The sequence below is a fragment of the Helobdella robusta genome, assembly GCF_000326865.2.
Source record: "Helobdella robusta unplaced genomic scaffold HELROscaffold_30, whole genome shotgun sequence".
NCBI lineage: Eukaryota > Metazoa > Annelida > Clitellata > Rhynchobdellida > Glossiphoniidae > Helobdella > Helobdella robusta.
The window spans coordinates 1,762,997-1,785,879 of NW_008704502.1; the positions used below are offsets into that span (position 1 = coordinate 1,762,997).

At 32.5% G+C, this 22,883-nt stretch overlaps 3 protein-coding genes across 3 annotated transcripts; 2 read left to right on the plus strand and 1 right to left on the minus strand.

Annotated features, from left to right (window-relative positions):
* Positions 1–1,403: 1,403 nt before the first annotated feature.
* Positions 1,404–8,629, minus strand: HELRODRAFT_185703 (hypothetical protein). The gene is made up of 16 exons (XM_009022100.1): positions 8,437–8,629; positions 8,305–8,350; positions 7,500–7,639; positions 7,265–7,350; positions 6,925–6,994; positions 6,335–6,411; positions 6,073–6,117; positions 5,785–5,917; positions 5,295–5,442; positions 5,028–5,152; positions 3,627–3,709; positions 3,398–3,527; positions 3,038–3,180; positions 2,711–2,903; positions 2,271–2,436; positions 1,404–2,086 (listed from the first exon to the last, which is right to left on the minus strand). Exons 1-16 carry the CDS (start codon positions 8,560–8,562, stop codon positions 2,058–2,060), a joined length of 1,740 nt encoding a protein of 579 aa, XP_009020348.1. The 5' UTR covers positions 8,563–8,629; the 3' UTR covers positions 1,404–2,057.
* Positions 8,630–9,148: 519 nt separating this feature from the next.
* On the plus strand, positions 9,149–11,275 carry HELRODRAFT_81359 (hypothetical protein; the record flags this gene model as incomplete). The annotated part of the gene is made up of 4 exons (XM_009022101.1): positions 9,149–9,210; positions 9,457–9,566; positions 11,046–11,106; positions 11,173–11,275. Coding segments are annotated over 4 exons (336 nt in total), but the record flags the coding sequence as incomplete, so codon positions are not given.
* A 9,176-nt stretch (positions 11,276–20,451) lies between these two features.
* HELRODRAFT_157213 (hypothetical protein) lies at positions 20,452–22,059 on the plus strand (the record flags this gene model as incomplete). Its single annotated transcript, XM_009022102.1, has 2 exons — positions 20,452–20,957; positions 21,009–22,059. The coding sequence occupies 2 exons, from the start codon at positions 20,452–20,454 to the stop codon at positions 22,057–22,059; spliced, it is 1,557 nt and encodes a 518-aa protein (XP_009020350.1).
* Between the last annotated feature and the right edge of the window lie 824 nt (positions 22,060–22,883).

The window sequence follows — 22,883 nt, forward strand, 5'->3', positions numbered from 1 at the left end:
GTTGTTTGTCTGTTTCAGGTTCACCAGTGCGTTCCTAGGACAGTTAGCTGGCTCTCCGTAATATTAATGCATAGCAACTTAACGTGAAATAACTGCTATTTGAAATCATCATTATCACCATTTTAATTACAACAATTATCCTCATCATCATCGTCGTCGTCATCATCATTATTATCATCATCATTTTTGAGCTAGTGTGCGCGTGCGTGTGTGTATGCGTGCGAGTGTGTGTCTGTGTGTGTACGTCTGTGTGAACGTCTGTTTCTGTTGTGTGTTTGTTGGAGATATTATTTATAAAATGGCTGTAGTATCGTTTGATTGTGTGCTGATGACCCTAGTACATTTTGTACCATCATAAGATTAACAACACATGTTGCACGATGATGAAGTTTCTCATTCACTCACTCTCTCTCTCACTCCCTCTCCATTTCTCTCTCTTTCTCTGTCTGTCTATCTCTCTCTCTCTCTCTCTCTCTCTTTGGTATGTGTTATCAAATATACATTGCAACAATCAATATATAAACAAATATGTAAATTAATAAAAATTGATTGCATTGCTATACAAATAAATTAATGAAACACACGCTATATAAACACGTACACGGCACACATACAAACACACACATACAAACACACACATACAAACACATACATACAAACACACACATACAAACACATACATACAAACACACACGTACAAACGCACACGTACAAACACACACATACAAACGCACACAGATATATCAAATATATGTATAATATCGACCAATATACAAAGAAAACATACATCAATTCGCACATGTTCAACATATACCACAATCTACGGTAACGTGACAGGTTCAATAAACATTCACACATCGATGGATACATATTTATAATATAATTATAATAAGAGATATCAAAATAATGATATCGTTATCTAGATAATGACAGCACCGAAGGCCTAACTAACCATACGACGCCCATTTAACTACGGTTATGTAATATTTATAGATACAGCAAACAAATGAATGTGCGAACAATGAACACATATGACAATACAAGCAAACGACCAACGATTAAGTCATAAAAACTCTTTTTATCCTACATACGCGCTTCCAGGCGAATTGCCTCGGAAATAAAATTCCGGCTGAATATGAACAAATTGATAGAAAGCTTTTTTTTTTAAATCCCAACTCGTTTTTCTAAAAAATTACAATCTCATTTCAACTATCTTTTCAAATATTAGATGTCTTACTTGCACCAACTGGAACATAGTCTCGTATAACCCCACTCAAAATAATGACGATACGCACATCAACTAGGTACCGTTACGTAGGTGTATCATGATAAACCATGAGGTATGCATGCAAACGCTTCAGACAGGTAGACTGAAATATTTGACATTTAGTTAAGCCGGTACTAACTCCAAAGTAGACATACCATTTTATTTCTTTAACAATTTTGCACGAAACTATTACAACATAAACAAAAAATAATTTTATTACTAACAAAAGAAAAGAACAGATAATTAGCAATCTAATAATAATAACTTAACAAATTATTGTAAATTACAACGGACACACAAACACACACACACATACATACACACAAATGGTACAGAGTCCTACCATCTGGCATTGAACAACCATTATATAAATTGAAAACATCTAAAAATATGACAACCACCAACCAGGTTTTTTCATCATTTTTAATAATACATTCGTGAATAAACTCAACCAATCAATGATCTAAATAAAAATAAAAAAAAACAAATGAACGAAAACCAAATTGATCTAATTCATAATTCACTATCGTCCTCACCATCATCGCAAACATCACCACCATCATCTTCAAAATCACCATCACCAAAATCATGATGAAGCCGATTACATAATGAAATAATAAAAAAAAAGAATTAAATAACAATAACTGTTATTATTTTTATTATTCTTTGGTTTATTTCTACAAAACCACAAATCTTAATAAAAAAAAAATAATAATAATAATAGTGATGATGACGATAGCCTAGGTGAGTAGATGACATCTGACGTGATGATGATAACACTCTTAGTTCATCACTGGACCACGACGCTTTCAACAATGCCTATGAAAGTAAAAAAAATCACATGATTAGGCCAACCTTAAATAAAAAATAACACAAAACCTCTCTCTCTCTCTATTTCACACAGACACACACACAAACACACATAGACACACATCACCTCCTCCAACACAATCAGTAAGTTCGATCACAGTCAGAGTTACATCAACAGACAGCATCCACTCACTTTCATCGACTTCCTCTTCCTCAGCGACAGTGGCGTCATGCACTTCGTCGTCGTCGTCCTCCTCATCACCGTCGTCATCTTGGTCAGAATCATCAGACGAGTCGTCGTCATTCTCGTCCTCACTCTCGAACGAGTTGTTGGGGATGTCGTACAGTCTGATAACCGGCTGATGGAGTGAAGATTTTTTTTTTTCTTCCATAGACAAACATTGCCATTATTAAAATTATTGTGATTCATGATGTGCAAAAATTGAAGTACTGAAACAACCAACAAATTATTGACGCTACTTCTGAGAAACACAATAAGTAAGAGGGAGAGAGAGAAAGAATTATTAAAAACTTAAGTGGAAATTGTGAAACACTAAAAAGAAAAATTAGAAATACTAAAGATGCAAATGTAAAAAGAGAGAGATAGATAGAGAGAGAAAGAGGACAGAGAACCTTGTTGGGATCCTTCATAAGTAGGTACTTGCCGTCCTTCTGCTTCATGCAGATATCGATGATGCACCTCAGAATTCCCCAGCTGTTGTCCATATTGAGGTTGATCTGCTGGGCAAACTCAGTCGGCTTGAAGTGCTGAGTACCCAGGATGACGTGCTTGCCAGAGTCTTTTGGATGAATCCGAGATACATAACTTTGTTGGCACGATGGTCAAGGTCATTAGTTGTTAAGATCATATTTGTGCTATAAAAATTTGAGAATCAAAAAATTGAAAAAAAAAACACAGATGCACATGAAAAACACAGAAACAATAACAGCTGCACCAACCCAAACTTGATGAGGTCAGATCCAGCGAGCAGCGAACTTACAGTCCACTTGGCCAGTTTGCAGCTGTTGTTCTTCAGCTCTGTTGCAAGGACTGCCCCCCTCTGAGTGTCCAGTTTCGATCGCCAGTCCACACCACCTGAGTACTGTGTGTGTGTGTTTGTTCAACTGTGTCTGCGTGTGTAATGTGTGTTTGTTGTTCAGTTTGTTCCAGAAATGCAACTCCTATCATTGTATTATGCCATTGATTTTTTCATATTTTACTCTTTGTGATTGCTTTAGATAAAGTTTAGTAAGCCAAAAAAGAGAGAGGAGAGAAAAGAAGAGAGAGAGAAAAAAGAGAGGCAGGCAGAATGAACTGACCTTAGAGTCCCACTCATTAAGAGCTTTAACATTCATGAACTGAAGTTCTCCATTGGGTCCAAAGGTGGCGCAGTCATGTTCACATCTGCACACCAACTCAATGCCATTGCCAAGGTCCCATTTTCGATATCTACAATGTTGTTTGTGTGTGTTTTTTAAAGATGCACGCACACAAATAAACACACACACACACACACACACAAACACGCACATGTAGAAACATACAGACCTGTAGCCAACAGATGCAATTTCACTCTGCTCCTCTGGTCTAGCAAATGGGTTGGCTTCACCAAAGTCATGCCTCTCATCTCCCTGATTATGAACAACAATAAAAACGGTGGAATGAAAGCTGGGAGATGATGACAAACATCATGAAGGTTTACACACTGATGATAGGAATGATGAAATTCACGGCATGTACTATGATGAAGTGAGAGAAAGAGAGAGAGTGAGATACAGAGTATGGTAACAAAAAAATGATAAAAATTAAGATAATATTGCAACAATAATGAGTGATGGAAATAATTACAATAACCATTAAATAATAATAATGATAACGACAATATCATTAAATATGTTCAAAATGTGTGGTGGTAAGAATGGGAAACGATGATATGCTAACAAGATCATCTTTCCAAATTTTAATCACCAGCATACAATCTACCATCCCAGCGAAAGCCAACACAGCGGAATAACAATCGTACACGTGTCGGCTATTAAAAGGATGGATACAGCTTTGTTACTCAAGTAGCATTTCAGATATAGTTTGATATATAAAAATACAAACAGAACAACAATAGCCAGTTTGATCTTTTCATCATAACAAATAACTCTTATCTCATGGACAGCATTCAGCAAGTATATCAATAAAATCAATCAATCTTCGTTTTGCGTCCAGAGTCCCGGTTCCCCAAGGATGTATTCAGTGAATATAAAAAGCAACAAGTTTACAGTCAATTTTTGACTATATATTATCCATGCTGCTAACAGGTATATAAAGCTATTATCACCAGAGTTGTTTTATCATCAAAAGAAAAGATTAATAAACGAAATATATATATATATATCAAATAATTGGGAGAAAGATAATGTAACATTTGAAGCATGAATGTATAGCGTTGAGAATGATGTTGTGACAATAGAAAGTATCATCATCGTTGTCTGAATTCTCATCGCCACTGGTTTCTACTTTCCCACTCCAGCGAAAACTAACACATCGAAATAATGCGATAGCTATTATAAGAGTGGGGATGATATTTCTTGGTGGTCAGTTTTTTTTAAGATTTTCATTATTCATTTATATCTAATTCATAGAAAGATTCCTTCAAGTCTAAGAAGGTTCGAAATGCTATTTTATTAAATGAATGACAGGTTATATGTATGATACTTTATGATACACTAATGATACAGTTGATACACATATGTTCATTAATGATACAGTTGATACATTATGATACACAAACGTTCACCAATGATATACTTTCTAAGCATAAAAAATGCAATCAACCAAAAAAAGAATTAGATTTCCTATTAAAATGATCCACTGCTAGCACTAAGAAATCCACATTGTACAGTTAATAATCACAAAAAAGTGAAGAACAAATAAACAAACAAACAACTAATTACCAACCATCTTGAGGACTTGTTGCGAGAAGTTGTGGTTGATATAGGTGGCCTCTAGGGCTAGATTCTTTGGAGAGTTCATGCCATCATCTTGCGGAGGTTCCGTTGCTGTCTCACTAACTGTTGGCAGGTCTGGGAAAGAGATTCATGTAAGTAAATGATGTGAAATCATGGATCCAGAAAAAATGCAAAGCACATCATAATATCAGTGCTATGTCAATGAACCAGCCAATCAGCCAACCAACCAACCAACTAAAATACCCAGACAACTAACCAAAATCTGATTCATCCCTCTTGTCAAAGAAGAGAATCTTGCCGACCTTAGAGACGATGATGTCCCAGGAGTAGACAGATCGACACAAGCACATCAGCACACTCAAGATGGAATCTGTTGCAAACACATTGCCTGTCTTCTTTGATAGCTAAATGAAAAGGTTGGAAAAATGTTAACTTTAAAGAGTTCATTGTAAAGTGTATTTCTCAAACCATTCATTATTTATACATTTCTTAGTCAATTTTTGTAAACTATGACTACTACAAATTAATTAATTAATTTACAAAGTTTCCCAAAAAAAAAACGTTTCTTGGTTCAGCAGCAAGAAATGACATCAGTTTGTTTTCATAAAGCTGCATTAACAACTCACCAAGCATGTTTATAATTAAAAACCTGCCAGAACCACCCTACCTTGACTCAAATTCAAATCACTAGGGCACTCAACTTCAACCACAATAGAAAACAATCAAGGTGTGGCACATAGACCAACTTGTCTGATGTTTGGGTCATCTGTGGTGGTGATGCGATGGAAGATTCTGTTAACTCGAGCTAGCTTCTTTTCATTCTTTGTCGTAACTCTGTCGTAGGCCTTGTCATAGAACTCAACTGAACCACATTTCAGTCTGTATATTTAAACGGTTAAATGCAACTAATGCATAAATACATTCAGGTTGTTGTTGTTAGAAACATTAAAACACGCTGTCAGGAACATGATAAAAAAAACAAACACATGTACACACACACATAAACACACATATAAACACCAACTGAAACTCACAAATCAACAGGCTCAGCAATGTTTGGCAATGACAGCTTACTCAATCTGTATGCAAGTAACCAGAGGTAGTATGAGTCAAATGATTCATTGTAACAATGATTCAAATGTTTATCAGCAATTAAGAAATATTTCAAATAATTTTATGCTTGATTTGGCCACCAAATAGAATGAAAATTGCTGAAACCATGCCCAATGAATTCCTAATTTTAACTCTCAACATCAGAAAAATAAGAATGAACCTAAAGAGAAAAAAAACAATCACCTAGGAAAATCCATTTCCTCAATGACCACCCATGTATCCTTAACCTGGACTGAAGCATTTCTGTGTTTGATCTGAACCTGTTTGTTGTTCATGTGGAAATAATTTAATGCATACCGATATACCTCTATGTACGAGTGAATGTGATAAAGTCCACAAAAATATTAGCACTAGCAATCGAAAAGAACAAAGTACAGTCAGTTATAAGTAACTTGTGTGCAAGCTTAAAAACAAATTCAAAAATTTGATAAAACAATATATCAATAGGCACATACTAGTAGAATGGATGTAACTCTGAATAACTGTTCTGTTCATATGAAATGACAAATGAACGAAATGAAATCATTCGGAGATTATATTCTATTGCACTTTTGTGAAAATATCAGAACAATGGTGGGTGATCTGTTATTGCAGAAAAGTGCTTCCCCCTCGTAATGCAATGAGAAAAATATTTACAACAACACATCACATGCATAACAAGTGTTTGGAAATATAATGTCATCATTATTACACTAAAACAAGCTAATACAAAGACAAGCAGTAAAATGTTCACACAGACACTCACACACACATACAAACACACATATACAAACCTTTTTCATTTGTTCCTGCATCTGTTTACCAAATTGTTTCTGCCACTTTCTCAGTTGTCTCTGTCGATCTCTAGAGAGATGTAAAAGGTTAATTTTAAAGTTATTTCTAACAAGCATAGCTTATAGAATCACACAGACACTTTTGAACTTATTCAAAAGATCTATGCACTTCCCTACTTACATGCTGAAGATGGAAAACAAAAATAATTCCTACAATTCAATGTTATACACCCTAAATTAAAGTACACATCTTCACATTTTAAGACACTTCAAAATAAGCACATGAAAAAAAATGAGCACACCCAATGCAAAAATGAATATCAAGAAACGATAATCTCACCGTTCTCTACTCTTCTGTGTCTTAGAAAGCACTTGCATACTGGCCTGTGCTTGCTGTCTCTTCTCCCTTTCTTTCTTCAATTTGTTCTTTTAATCAATAGAGGATTCATTTTAACATCACGTCGGGTTTAGTCAACATCAATTTTAGTAAAAAATAGGCTGCAAACTCACACAGATAACCCACACTTGACCATGTACATATATACAAATTCATGTATGTAATGACCAGCATTTACCTGATTGAACCTAACTTTCCCCCTCTGGTAAATAGGTTTTTGTACTTTGGTTGTGTCAACCAGTTGGAAAGATGACTCGTCCTCATCATGGTAGTACGTGTATACACTGGGCTGAGCACCAAACTGAGATGAATACTTATCTGAAAGAAGTCATAATTGACTCTCTGAATGGCTCAATGTAGTATTGAATTACTCAACAATTCAGACAGCTATTATATTTTTATGTTATATCCAGCATTTATCAATTCATTAGTTATTTTATATTTCGACATAAACTTGATTTACAACTTTACAGAACTGTATTTAACTAAATTTGTTTTAGTAATCGTCAACTGTCAATGTTCAAAATTTTTTATTTTATTGACCGCCTCTGCCAGTCACAATCACAATCAGTGCATAAATTTATGTATTTCCATTTTTCCCATTAACAATTGTATAAATTTGGCCATATCTTAACTTAAAATGATAAAAAACTTTCCTCATTTTTAAATGATAAAATTTTATTTTACCACAAAAATTTTTATTAACAACAGGAATATGAAAACCAATATGCTGAATGAGAGTACTGGAAATAGTCATACTAACTTAATGCCCTCTGGAATAGAGTGGATAAAAAAAATTTTCTTGATAAAAGGAAGATAAAAAGGTTACTTTTGATTAATATTAGTAAGAAAAAAATTAATTTGGTAAAAATATTCATCTTTAGCTGCTGCCAGAGGGCAGAATATTACAATGTTCACTGCAAACTTCAGTCTCAAAATAAAAAAAAGTTAGAAATTCTATTATAAATAGCAAACTCACGTACACGTATATCTTCTATCCTGATATGTCGTGCCGCTCCAATCAGATACCTAAAAAGTAATCAAAAACTAAAAATTATATAAAACAACAATGGGTGGAAATTAGTGAAGGAAAAAACATATGCCGGAATGACAACCTTGCCTAAACGATCGCTTTTAGAAAAAGGCGCATACGGTAGATCTTTGAATTGTTCGGGAGCATCGCATGGACCCCATCCATTTAAATTATCTTGAATTTTCGGCGGTTCAAAAATAGCACTCATAGTAGTAAACGTTGAGAACAGGCATGCATCCAACCAAGCGGATACGCTCGTTACAAAAAAAAATGGCTAATCCATAGACAAATTAATATTTTATAATATTGATTGAAAGCACGTCGAAGAGTTTTTTTTGCATTAAAGAAATTTTCTAAATTGGTATAATGAATAAAGTTAAATAAATTTTTAGTTTTTATAATTCTTTGTATCTAAAAAAAGATTCAGAATACAATTTGTTTTAGAATATTCTTTATATTTTGCAAAATCGCTGATAATTTGTTTTTAATTAATTTCATTTTTTCAGAAGTATTAACACCAAAACAAAATGGTTAGGGGATTTATTGTGTTCGCTTTTGGTGAATTTTAATTAAATTAATTAAAATTAATTGAGATTTTATTCATTTCCACTTCTTCATACATATTGTGTGTTCGTTTTGTTTTGTTGAATCAGGTGTTAGTTCTTTAGTTAGTGTTGTTAGCTTATTCAATTGCTTTTTCAGTTTTTCTCAATTCATAGTGGGCCTTACGTAAGTTCAGTTAGTCAGTTTAACTGTTTTTAGCTTTAATTCAATTTTTTATTTTTTCTCAGGAATTAGATTATTACAACGTGTTAGAAATTGCACAAACAGCAAATGAAGGGGAAATTAAGAAAGCGTGAGTGATTTTTAAAAATTTTTTCAAATTTTTGTCATTATTGTTTGTTTTCATTTCATGATATCATATTTGTAGTTATTTATAAATAAGTGAATAAATAATTATATATAATAATGTTAATCAATTAGTTAATAATGGGTTATGTTTATTTTATTTGATATATTCAATTGAGACTACAATGTAATATCATTTTTGATTTTATTATATTTTTCATTCATTTTCTATAAAAAAATATAAAAACTTTAGCTATAGAAAAATGGCCTTGAAATGGCATCCGGACAAGAATCCTGGCAACAAAGAGGAGGCCGAGGCAAAGTTCAAAGAAATATCCGAGGCATATGAAGTTCTTTCAGACAGTTAGTTTATTTTTTATTGACTGGTCGACTGAGACTTAATTTTTTTAGTATTTTATTTTATTTGGTTGTGTATTTCTCTAGTAAACATCTATCGTATGATTCAGCATTGAGATGTTTATGCTGTTTTTTTTGGCTATAGCTGTTTGTTTTTTATAGAAGAAACTTGCTGTTTGCTTATGTGCTGTCACACTTTTTATGTTGAATTGTTTTCATATTAATATTAAAATTTGATTGCTAACAATTCTTTGTTTCACTATTTTTTCTTTCAATATTCTTTTAAAAAATTCTGACCTTTGCATATTTCCCACTTAATTTTTATTTATTATAAGTTGAACAATTTTTGAGATGAGACATTTGAGAGAAAAATAATTTAATGATGAAAGGAGACATTGCAACATTTTTCCTTTGGTTATATAATCATATGGTGATTTGATTCCTGTGATGTTTACCTCATCATCACACCTCATCATGTTATTATCTTTAGTTATTGTGCTGAGTCACATGAACTCAGTGTTTACATTGGGAATTCTATTTTTTTCATATTTTTAATAATGTACAGTGGTGGTGATATTATTTATTTTTTACTTCAATGTACTTTTGGCATTTGGTTTTGTCTGCTTGTAATGTGTTCTAATGTTTGGTTTGTTTGTTTGTTTGTGTGTGTATGTGTGTGCGTGTATGTGTATGTGTGTGCATAAGTATGTATGTTGGTATACATGTATGTTTGCAGGAATTGCAGTGTATAAGATGGGGGTTTTATTGCTTTCTATTGTAGGCTTGTTAGTTCATTGTGATTTTTTTCTTCTGCATTCAGAATGTCTGCTGTGTTTGCTTTTTAAATGTGTTAATATTTACTTTTTGTACAGTTTATGAGTGGTGCTTTTCTGTTGGCTTTGTACATTCTCTAGGATTGTAGGTATTGTAATTACTTAATTGTATTGTTGTTAATAATTTTATGTTCTTTGTTTGTTTTTTGTCTCTGTATTGGAATTCTTTATTTGCGTTTAATTTTTTTTTATTCATTTCAAACTATTTGAAGGAAGGCACGCTGCCCTGACTTTGCACCGAACGACCACATAACTACTACTTTTCATTTCATTTGCTTACCTTCTTAAATAGCCTCTAATGCTGGTTGATTCTGATTAAAGCAAACAAATTGAAGAGAGATAGAGAAGAGAATGAGACAGAAGAAAGAAAGATGGAGAGAGAGAAAGAGAAACTGAGAGAGAGAATAAGAAAAACCCAGTGGTAGTTGAGAGTTTTGTATTTACTTTCAAAAGTAGAAAAAGAGGGTAATAAAAATTGATTCAGAGTAATGAAGAAAATGTTCAACCCTGATTAAATTGCTTTGAATAAAAAAGTTCAAATCAGTTCTCAAACCAATGTAAATTAAAAAAAACATTAAGTTGGCTGTTTTATTCTAACATTTAGTCTGTTGTCTGTGTGAATGATTGTAACAACTATTCAATTTTTAACCAGAGGAGAAACGAGAGATCTACAACAAATATGGCAAGAATGGTCTAACTAATGGCCAAGCTCAGTCATCGTCATCGACTCGTCAGCATAGGTTCAACAAAAATGATTTCGAGGATGTGTTGAACGCGAGGGCTCACTTCAACCACTTTACATTCAGAGATCCGTTCGATGTTTTCAGGGAAGTTTTTGAATCCATGGATCCCTTTGTAGATTTCTTTACACCATGTTTGTAGTTCTTTGTTTTGCTATTCTGTTTTGGTGTTGATAATAATGATAATAATTAATAATAATAATAATGTAATAATAATAATGATTATGATGATGACGACGATGATGATGGTGATGACTTGTTACTTTTCTATGTGTATTTGTTTGGGTTACATACATGCATACATACATACATACACATTCATTCATACATACATGCATGCATACATACATACAATGCTAAGACATATAGGTCAGCAATTGAAATACACACAAATTTACCTATATTCATATTTCAGTGTTGTTCATCTCAGTGCCTATACATCATTAAGTAGAATCATTCATACATGTTTATGCCTGCTATCATTCAGCACAGAACAGAATGCATACACAGATATGCATGCATATATGTAATGAATGGTATAATTGTAAAGAATTGAAGACATACCTATTTTTAAAAAATTGTATGATTGTAAAGAATTGAAGACACACACACACACACACACACACACACATATATATATATATATATATATATATATATATATATATATATATATATATATATGTGTGTGTGTGTGTGTGTATATATATATATATATACATCAAATCCAAACATGCAAATACAAAAATGTACAAGTATAGATACATGCACAATTGCCCACATACGAATACACACAAAATGTATACAAACATTCACACATACTATTACTACTCAACCAGAACACACACAATGATTAATAATTATATTTTAATTGATTCTTATCATCATCGTGGTCATGTGTATGTATGATCATCATCAACAACATCATTTTCATTTTATTTTATTGTATATATATTGCAGAATCATCATCATTTTCATCATCATAATCATCATCATCATCATGGCAGCCTTCCCAGGTCTCAGAGGAAGTATCTTCTCAGCGGCTGACCCGTTTGGTTTTGACCCCTTTTCGTCAATGCTTGGTGGCCCTATCATCCCCCTCAACAACCTATCAGCTATTCAGAACAAGTCAGTAAGGCTGTGATTGGTTGGTTGGCTGGCTGATTGATCGATTGATTTGTTGGTTTGTTAGCTAATTGGATGATTGGTTGATTGATTGGTTTGTTGTTGGTTTTTTAGCTAATTGGATGATTTATTGATTGGTTGGTTGATGGATTGGTTTGTTGGCTAATTGGATGATTTATTGATTTTTTTGGTTGATTGATGGATTGGTTTGTTGGCTAACAGGATTATTGATTGATTGGCTGGTTGATTTGTTGGTTTGTTTGCTAATTTAATGATTTGTTCATTCATTAATACTACTGGGTGTACAAATTTTACACATAAATGTTATAAACACATGAATGAAATTGCATTGCTTGGTATTTGCTTGGATGCGACGTAGATTATTTTGCATGTAGAGTTTATATGTAAGTATGTAGATGAGTTTTACTAAATGAATGAATGCATGTAGGTGTGCATGTGCTTGTGTGTGTGTGTGCGTGCGTGCGGGCGTGTATGTCTCAGTTTCTCTTTGTGTGTGTGTGTGTGTGTGTTAATGTAGACAGCTATGTATGTGTGCTTATGTACGCATGTATTTGTATGTGTATAATGGTTCGTTTTTGTGCTTGTTTGTATTTTTTAATATAGTTTTTCAATTATTTATTGAGATTTAAATGTTGAAAATTGTTTTCTGAATATGTGTTTACTGGCTTGTGATTATATATATATATATATATATATATATATATATATATATATATATATATACATACATACATATATCCATATATATATATTTATATGTGTGTGTGTGTGAGAGAGAGAGAGAGAGGAGTGGCTAGCAATTCATTTTCTTAATCCAGTTGAATAACTCTACATTAGATTGAAATTGTTTGTCAAAAATTAGAATCAACTCAAATTTTATTTAGATGTGTCATACTAAATTATTTAACAAGAACAACCACACCTCTAACAACAGCTCGAGACCAAGAAACAGGCATCACCATCACCACCACCAGTCGCAGCAGCAACAGCAGCAGCAACAACAGCAGCAGCAACAAGTAAGCAACAGGAGCAACAACAGACAACAACCCTATGCCCGACAACAGATGGTTCGCAGCATGAACGATCCATTTGAGTCCTTCTCTTTATTCTCTGGCTTTCCTGGATTTGGGTTTGCTGTTTTGTTTTGTTCGTCTTTTATCAATTGTTTTTCCAATGATGGTGTCGTCTGTTTCTTTGCCTTTGTCTCTCTTTGTCTTTCTCTCTCTCTCTCTCTCTCTCTCTCTCTCTCTCTCTCTCTTTCTCTTTCTCTCTCTCTCTTTCTGACTTACAAGGGCTTCTATTTAATTTAATCCTTGGATTTCTTGAATTAGTTTTTGTTTTTTTTTTAACCATTTGTTGCTTTCCTTCTCTCTCTTTTTTTCTCTCTCTCTTTTTCTCTCTCTCTCTTTCTCTATTGCGCTCTTTCTCGTTTTTTTCACTTTTTCAATCTTGATTGCGATTACTTTTTCATGGGAAATTATTAATTGAACGAACTGTAAATTAAATATGAAAAAGTTTTTCGATTGTATTTTTGGATGTTGCAGTGGCCTCCAGATGATGGGGTCGTCATCGGGTCTAAGGTCAGGGTCAATGAGTTCTGTGTCCACTTCAACTAGGATTGTCAATGGGAAAACAATTGTTACTAAGAAGTAAGTTAACTGATTGGCTGCTGGCTGATCGTTTGATTGGTTGGCTGGTTGATGATTGGCTGGCTGATTATTTGGTTCGTTTGTTTGTTGATTGATTCCAACTATATAATTTTATATTATTTAATAGCACATATATACATACACACATACATACACAAATGCATACATATTTACCTACATTCATAGTTACATACATACACACATACATACATAACTACCTAACGACAGAGTGGTTGAGAATGGAGTAGAAACAGTTACAGTAGAAGAAAATGGAAAACTGAAGTCAAAAACTGTCAATGGTCAGAGAGTCAATTAAATCTACCAGTCAACCTACCAATCAACCATTCGAACGATCAGCTAAATAAACAGTCAATCAATCAATCAACTAATTAATTAAATTAATTAATTAACTAAATTTGATTGGTTGATTGATTGATTGATTGATTGATTGATTGATTGATTGATTGATTGAGTGAGTGAGTTTATTTTTATTTATTTTACGTGAAATGAATTAATAATTTCAATTCCTTCAAATTTATCATTACTTTTTAATTCAAAAAAAGAAATGACGTAGCTGATTTCGTTTGTTAAGCATTTTCTTCCACACTTATTATTCAGTTTTTTTATTGAGGAAACTTAAAACTCCTATAAATTAACGGTTGATTGGATGGAGAGTTTAAACTTCTCTTAATCATCATTATTATTGTTATTATTATTACTCTAGTATTACGAATGCTCTATTGTTTATTATTTTTTTAAAATTAAATTTAAATGTAGCGATGTGTTAGTGATAGTATTCTCAACATTATAATTATTTATGGTTTTTATTATTTTATTTTGTCGTTATTATTATTGTTGTTATTGCTATTATTTCAATTTTTGTAATTATTATTATTATAGTGGTCATTGGAACTAGCGACGACTAACTGATATTTTTATTTTTATTGTCGTTGGTTTTGTTTGATCTGGTTTTATGCTTACTCTAGAACAGTTTTTAAAAAAGAAATTTATTATTATTACATTACATGTCACTAATTGTATACGTGTATGTACATGCTTACGTATTCAAACATCATATATATATATATATATATATATATATATATATATATATATATATATGTATATATATATACATATATATATATATATGTATATATATATACATATATATATATGTATATATATATACATATATATATATATATATAAATTGAACAATCTCCAGAAAATTCTAGTAAGGAAAATCGAAAAGACAAACTTTTATAGAATATATATATATATATATGTATGTATGTATATATACATATATTCATCAGTTGTCAACAAATGTTTTACGTACAGCTCTCCTTCCATATGGAATGGTTTGGCCGCCATTATTCGTCAGCGACCAGCCATAAAACTTTTTAGGAAACTATTAAAGAACTTTTTCTTTATCCAGGCCTACGGAAACGTGTCAAAAGTCATTGCTTATCAAAGCATCCCTGAAGCGATATAAATTATTAATAATACACATATATATATATGTGTGTGTGTGTGATAAAATTTACCGAATTTTTAGCTAAAAATTCGGTAGATTTTATCAAATATTTCATAAATTATGGTCTTCCAGCCTTTACAATATATATATATATATATATATATATATATATATATATATATTTTGGTAACAGTAACATTAACATTAACACGCCAGAATATATATATATATATATATTGTCACCCTACACACATACATACATATATATATATATAGGGTGAGAATTTCTGACCTGTTGCCATAGGTACGGTTGGCCAGTGTGAGTACTTAAAGTACACTATCTCTCACCACAACCAACGGTGCATTACTGTGAACGCCTAGACGTTCTAGTCTAGACGCGTTTCGTCCCTTATGGTACCCATCAGTAGTTCGAGTTTAAACATCAGTTTAGTGCAATTACTATCTCCGTAGACATTGTAAACTAAGGTGCTTGTAATTAATTAATGGAAACACATTTTGGTAGATGGAGACGTACTGTTAATCTGCCGGATAAAGAAAATAGTGAGTCGACTTATATCCACAAGTACATGAGTATATAAAGGGTGAAAATTTCCTCGTCGAACGAGTTAGTTGTTCACAGTAATGCACCTTTGTTCGTGGTGAGAGATGGTGTACTTTATGTACTCGTACTGGCCAACCGTACTTGCAGGAGCAGGTCGGAAATACTCATCCTTTATTTCAAGTACTTCACGGACGTGAAATAATGGATCCATCACGTACTTGTGGATTCAAGTTGGCTCACTATTTCTTTTATATATATATATATATATAGATATATATAGATATATATTGGGTTGAGACTTTATATATATATATATATGTGTGTGTGTGTGTGTGTGCATTATATAAAAGTTTATAGTAAAACACAATAATAATAATTGTAATGTTATAGGGAGGTTATTTTACTGGTCAATTTTTATTATATAGCAATAGATTTGTTTTTTGTGCGTGTGTGTGTGAGCGATGATTGTACCTGTGGTATGTGTGTAGATGTCTTTTAAATAACACTTGTGTATGTGTATATCAACTTGTATGAAGGGTTAAATTTGTTTCGATATTTTTTTGTTTGTTTATGCGTATATGTATGTCTATGCGTATGTTTGTATTTGTGTATGTCTTGATTTTTTACACGATTCACTACTACCAACCACAGACAAAAACATCTTTTTTAATTTTCCCATTTTTCCATCCTTCGTGCATAGTTCAACGTTAAACATTTTTGGAAAGCTCTGACGTGAAAGTGTTATTTACTGTACCATCGACTGTTTTCGGTACACTTAATTAGACTTTTTTTTACAATTTTTCATAAGTATCTGTCCTTGGCTGATAGTCTTAAATAAATTTTATAAATTTTAAGATATCAATATTTCTCATACTCTCTGCGCGCTCTCCTTAGCACAGTACGTGAGTTTTTTGAAGAAAATTACAGTACGTGAGTTTTTAAGAAAATTTTTTAGTTGCGTGTGTTTGTTTTCATAGATATCTTCCACACTTTGAAAAAATGACGGTTCTGATTGTGACCTGTCTTTATTGTTTAACCTTTGCTAAGTCTGATGCTTTTTGAATATTTCAAACTATATTTCTACTACTATTTCGTATCAATAAATAGGCTTGAATGATGATGATGGATGGTACATTATGAAACTTCGTTTCGGTATATATTTCGTTATGTTCATTACATGTCCCGTTATGTAATGCTTTTGAAAAATATTTTTCTTGAGGCGCTACAATTATTTACTAATGCAGAAGTTTCTCGTTTTATCCATTTCGAAGTTTCGTTATAACTAACGATTTTGTCGCATAATCTAATTTATCTTGTTCTACCACGTGTTTCTATCATATCTTAGTGATATATTTTGAATTGCCTCTTGTTATATTTGTAAAGTATATATCTTGATATACTATCCCAACTTGTTCTTATATTTTAATGAACTGAAAGGACGTTTATAAATTTGGCTTTCTAGTACTTTTCACGGAAAAAATTCTTCATTATCAATCATCGATTTGGTGATATCATGATATAATATTGAGTAATTATCTTATGATGATATTGATATAATGATATGATATACACGTGATAAGGGATATTTCATAGGATCACAACATCTATGTTGATACATTGGTGATTCAACCTATGAAGCATCTATTACATATATATCATTATATTTCGTGATTGTTGTGATATAGAGATGATATCATTTTCACCTGTTTATGTCCATCATTTTATGCAATCACCTAATATCGTTGTAACAATTTAAGATACTTTCTACATCAAGATATTCCAATGATATTACTCGCAAAGTTATATCCCTAGTATCTAAATTTTTCTACATATTTCTTCGAGATACTGTACTTTTAAGAAAAACTGGTCAACATTCCAATAACTACTTCAGAATCAGAGCTCAGACTCTTTTGATCCACAGTTATCCTACTTATCTTTATCACGTTGACTTCGCACAGATTACTTAAATTCAGTAAAACTGCTCAACTTTAGTAAAATTTGTTTGACACTTAGAACTTACCCCACTAAATTGGATCTAAATCTTTCACTCCTTTCTTAGCAATGCCTAATACATGCTCTTAATGATTGATGCCTGGCTTTTGCGTATTGTTGATTCGTATGCTGATGTGTATCTCAATTTAGTGTGTTTATACCTACTGTGTGTGCATTTTTTGTGGAAATATGCTAATTTTTTTAAAATTTAATGTGAATTGAAAGGAAAAAGAAATTAATTATTTGAGGGTTTGCACGATTTAAATGTATTTTATTTCACTGTCAAGTTAATGTTAATGTGTCATTTTTTAATTATTATTTTTGATTAATTATTAAATTTTATTATTATTATTATTAATAGGTAATTTTTAACTACAAATAACTTGAGTATTTAAGAGGTAGGAAATACGAAACTGAGATAATGAGATTAGATTTTTTTAAAGCAAATTCTATACATGTGGATTGTTGGTTGCAGTAAAATGATTCACTTTCATATTTTTCGCGTTAACTCTCTTAGATAACTCCTTTATTCACCCCGCCGTAGTCGTAATTGTAAAGTTAACATTACATGCAAAAAAAATATAATACGATTTTTAAAATTTTACCTATAATAGTTTTTATTTATTTATTATTATTATTATTATAAAACCATTATTAATCAATCTACTTAGTCACCGCTCATATCTGGTTTTATTTTCATTATCCTGCATATACCCACCAATGACACCACATTTCTATAATATTTTTATTTGTATGTGTGTTTTTATGTGTGTGTATTTGTATGTAAGTTATGTGTATATATGTTTGTGTACTCTGACGTATGTGCGTACATACATTTGTACAATAAAATTAATCAGTAAATTTAGTTTTTCTTTATTTTAAGGGACGAGTAATTAAACTTTTTTTGAGGTCAATAAACCGATTTAAAATAGACTACGGTGTGTCAGTTTTTTCTTGCAGTTTTGTGGGGATAGTATGTATAGTTGTGGGTGGTTTTTCCATAGAAATTTGTGGTTATGTTAGCGATTTTTGCACAGGCTAATAACTTACATACAGTTGAAAATTTTGTTTGTGAAATTTCATTTATTTCGAGCAAACGATAAATACATGCGGTATTTTGTATGGATCTATAGAAATTGTGATGTCAAATAAAGTTTGGCATTATTGACTGATCCTGTATGATGAACAAATAATTTTGTCGTAAATTGGATTTAAATAACATTTTTAGAAAACAATTTTCAAATAATGATGTTTTCATCTTTAAAGTCAGGCAATATAACTGCAGTTAAGATGTATGGGAGTATGTGTATGATTAAAGTTGATCCATTAGTCTTTTAAAACCGTTATCGCTTTCCGTAGAGTGTAAAAGTTGTTGCTGTAAAATATTTTTTCCATCGTTATTTTTGTTTTCAACTGGGTCGCTCGTGCCAGTTGAAATTGCTTAAATTTTTTAAAAAGGTTTCTCTCTCGACTCAAGACTTGAAAATAAAAAGTTGAAATGCTAGTTGAAATTGCTTAAATTTTTTAAAAAGGTTTCTCTCTCGTCTTAAGACTTGAAAATAAAAAGAAATTTATTTTTTTAACTTTTGCTGAATGTGTTATTTTAAAATTTCTATACCTGATGGCTATATATATTAGTTTATCTCTAACTATACTACTAACTTACTTGCATCTATTCTTATGGCATCAACATTTCAATTTCGTATGACTGATTTTTTTTTAATAATTAATATCAATTTTCTTAGACTTAATGCTTATTCATTTCATCAATCAATGTGTTTTTGCAGATGAATGATAGCAAGTTGAACAAGAGAGTTGTAGAGTTTGTGAGAAACTCAGATGTTCCACTGCAGAGAATCAGTGCTGGATACATTGCAGATGAGTTGAAAGTGAAATACTACAGGGATTATGCCAGAAAACCAAAAGTACCTTTCCAGATAGCTGTTGCAAGAATTTTTAAAGAATATGTTAAAAAAGCAAACCTGGAGAGATACACTGATGAAGAGAGCATTTCTGAAACTGTCCATCACATTGAATCAGAGTTTACTAAAAAACCTCATTCCTTCAGCAATTTGAATGATTTGATAACTGACAACTTCAAAAAATCTGATCAGCCTCCTCTAAGTTCTAATAATGTCATGGGTGATGATGAAATTGTAGATGACTCTGGAAGGGCTATAGGCATCATTAGTAGTAGAGCAACTACATTGGTTGAAAACCATTTGAATTGTTCCACACCTAAATTGTTAAAAGGTGATGATGCACTGCCAGTTAAGATTATTAATAACTCACATAATGATAAACAAGACGAGAAACAAGACGAGAAACAAAAGAAGAGAAAAATTAATAAGGGCATAAAAAGTGAAGCCAAATATGCTTCTTATGAAATTTTAAAAGCAAACGAAAAATTTGGCGATCTTGTAGGAATGAATGACATCATTGATAAATTAAAAGTTACATTGTTGCCATTCAAGCTGAAGAGACTGAACATGTGCTCCAGAGGAATTCTCATATCTGGTCCGAATGGTTGTGGGAAGAATACACTGGCCAGGTGCATTGCCGCCGAACTTGATCTGCCATTGGTGCTTGCATCTGGTAGGCAGTTGATGGTGGGTGTTGCTAGTGAGAAGAGTGAAAATGTTCAAAAGTTGTTCGATCAAGCTATCTCATTGCAGCCTTGCCTCATATTAATCGACGACATAGATCTAATTGATTGCAAAAATGAAACTGCTTCTTCGAATATGGACAAGCCAGTTCTAAATAATTTATTAATAAATATTGATAGATTGAATCATTCAAAACACAGGGTTTGGTTGATAGGATTGGCTGGGAAACGTGAAAATGTTGATTCAGACTTGCTGCGTGATGATAGATTTGACGATGACTACCACGTTAGTCTGCCTGATGCTTCGAACAGGACACAACTTTTAAAAATTTTTGTTGAAATTTTCAAACAAGGAGAAAATTGTTTAGCTGATGCTGAAGGCTCTAAAGAGTTTGTTGCAACAGATTATCATTGTAATGGTGTTTACAACTTTAACTTAAGTGATGAAGATTTTAAAACTCTAAGTTTCAAAACACCTTCATATTCATGCCGAGATTTGAGAAAATTAGTGAAAAAAGCGATTCTACAATCATTGCATAGGCAAAAAAGTTGTTCAAATCAGTCATTCTCGGTTGATTTGTATGATTTTGAAGAAGCACTATGTATTGTGAAACCAACGACGATGGTAGAAGACACAATCTCTATCCCAGAAGTCACGTGGAAAGACATTGGTGCGCTTCAAACCATCAGAGAAGAATTGGTTTGGTCAATTTTAAATCGCATCAAAAATCCTGTTTTGATGGCAAAATGTGGACCATCGAAGCCAAAAGGTGTGATGCTGTTTGGTCCTCCTGGATGTGGCAAGACGTTGGTGGCCAAGGCTCTAGCCAATGAAGCTTCCATAAACTTTTTATCAGTGAAAGGTCCAGAGTTAATTGACAAATTTGTCGGAGAAAGTGAGAGAAACATAAGGTCCTTGTTTCAAAGAGCAAAAGAATGCTCACCCTGTTTAATATTTTTTGATGAAATTGATTCAATCAGTGAGCGCAGAAGTTTTCATGCTCATGGTGGTGGAACGAAAGTGGTGCAACAACTGCTGACTGTGTTGGATGGTGTGGAAAATAGAGATGGTGTGTTCGTGATGGGTGCAACTAATCGACTTGATTGTGTTGATCCTGCCTTTTTAAGGGGTAACCGTTTTGGCAACCTTCTTTACGTTGGTCTCCCGTCAGCTGAAGGCAGGCTGGAGATTCTGCGGAGCCTTACAAAAAATGGAACAATACCAAAAATGGCGGGTGATGTTAGTTTGGAAGTCGTAGCAAATGATGATAGATGCAATGGACTGACTGGGGCTGATCTTTCTGAATTGGTAGATTTGGCGACGATGTCTGCCTGGAAGTCAAATTATTCTGACAACGTTGTCGAAATCATCGTGACATCAAAAGATTTTGAAAATGCTCTTTCTCAAATTCGACCTTCCGTTTCTTCGCGCGATTTAGAAAGTTACGAAAAAGTAGCACGACAATTTAACTTAAAAAATTTTAGACAATAATTTTATAATTCTGTTGAAAATTTTATTTTAATTTTGTATTTGTGTATTTGTTTTATGTGCATAATGTGTATATTACATTATCTGTAAATAGTAATAATAATATTTTGTGTGGCGCAATTAATTAACTACGTCAAACTTCGTGTCTACTTATTACTACTATATGGCAAGTATAAATTCGCAGCGTGACTAAAAATTTTTATGAAAACTTGAATTTGGTTTAGATTAGAGCCCCAAGTGGATAACCGCAATGCGGTTTCAAACCGCGGTTACTACACCGCAAAATTCTGCGGATTTTGTTTGTGCAGTTTGACGCGGTTTCAAGTGCGTTATTTAAAAAACCACCCGCAGAATTAAATTTAAAAAAATTTTCAGATTAAAAAATTTTGTTTATGCGTTTGTTTGCATATGTGTACGTCATTTTCGCGGGTGCGGATAATGAGCAGTGCGGATGTGGGCGGTTGCAGTTTAGAAAAATCTTCTCTGCTTGGGTCTTCTCTAGTCTAGATACTTATGTATTTGGGCTTGGTTTGCAATATGGCTGAAAAACTTTTACAGTTTTATACGATTGTGCATTTCATTTATTCTGAAAATGATGTTATAATAGTCCCAAAGGTTAACAGTTGAAATTTGGCAATCAAATATCTGTTTTGACATGTGGAATGCGTCTTTGTATGCAAGCTTCTTTTGCTATTCATCTGTGGCTAGTAATTCAAACCTAGCCACTCACTTGTTGTTTGACCTAACAGAAGCAGTTGATTACAATTACATTTTCTACTTTGAAAAAGTTGCGTGAGACTATTCAGAGATTCACCGATTTGTCATAA

What these genes read in the sequence shown, in the direction of transcription:
- HELRODRAFT_185703 (XM_009022100.1), bottom strand. Translation starts at nt 8,562, where the DNA reads ATGAGTGCTATTTTTGAACCGCCGAAAATTCAAGATAATTTAAATGGA. An exon ending in GAGGAAATGGATTTTCCTAG is followed by an intron (nt 6,118 to 6,334) that starts GTGATTGTTTTT and finishes ACTTGCATACAG; the next exon opens with ATTGAGTAAGCTGTCATTGC. An exon ending in GGAAGAGGAAGTCGATGAAA is followed by an intron (nt 2,087 to 2,270) that starts GTGAGTGGATGC and finishes TTACTTTCATAG; the next exon opens with GCATTGTTGAAAGCGTCGTG.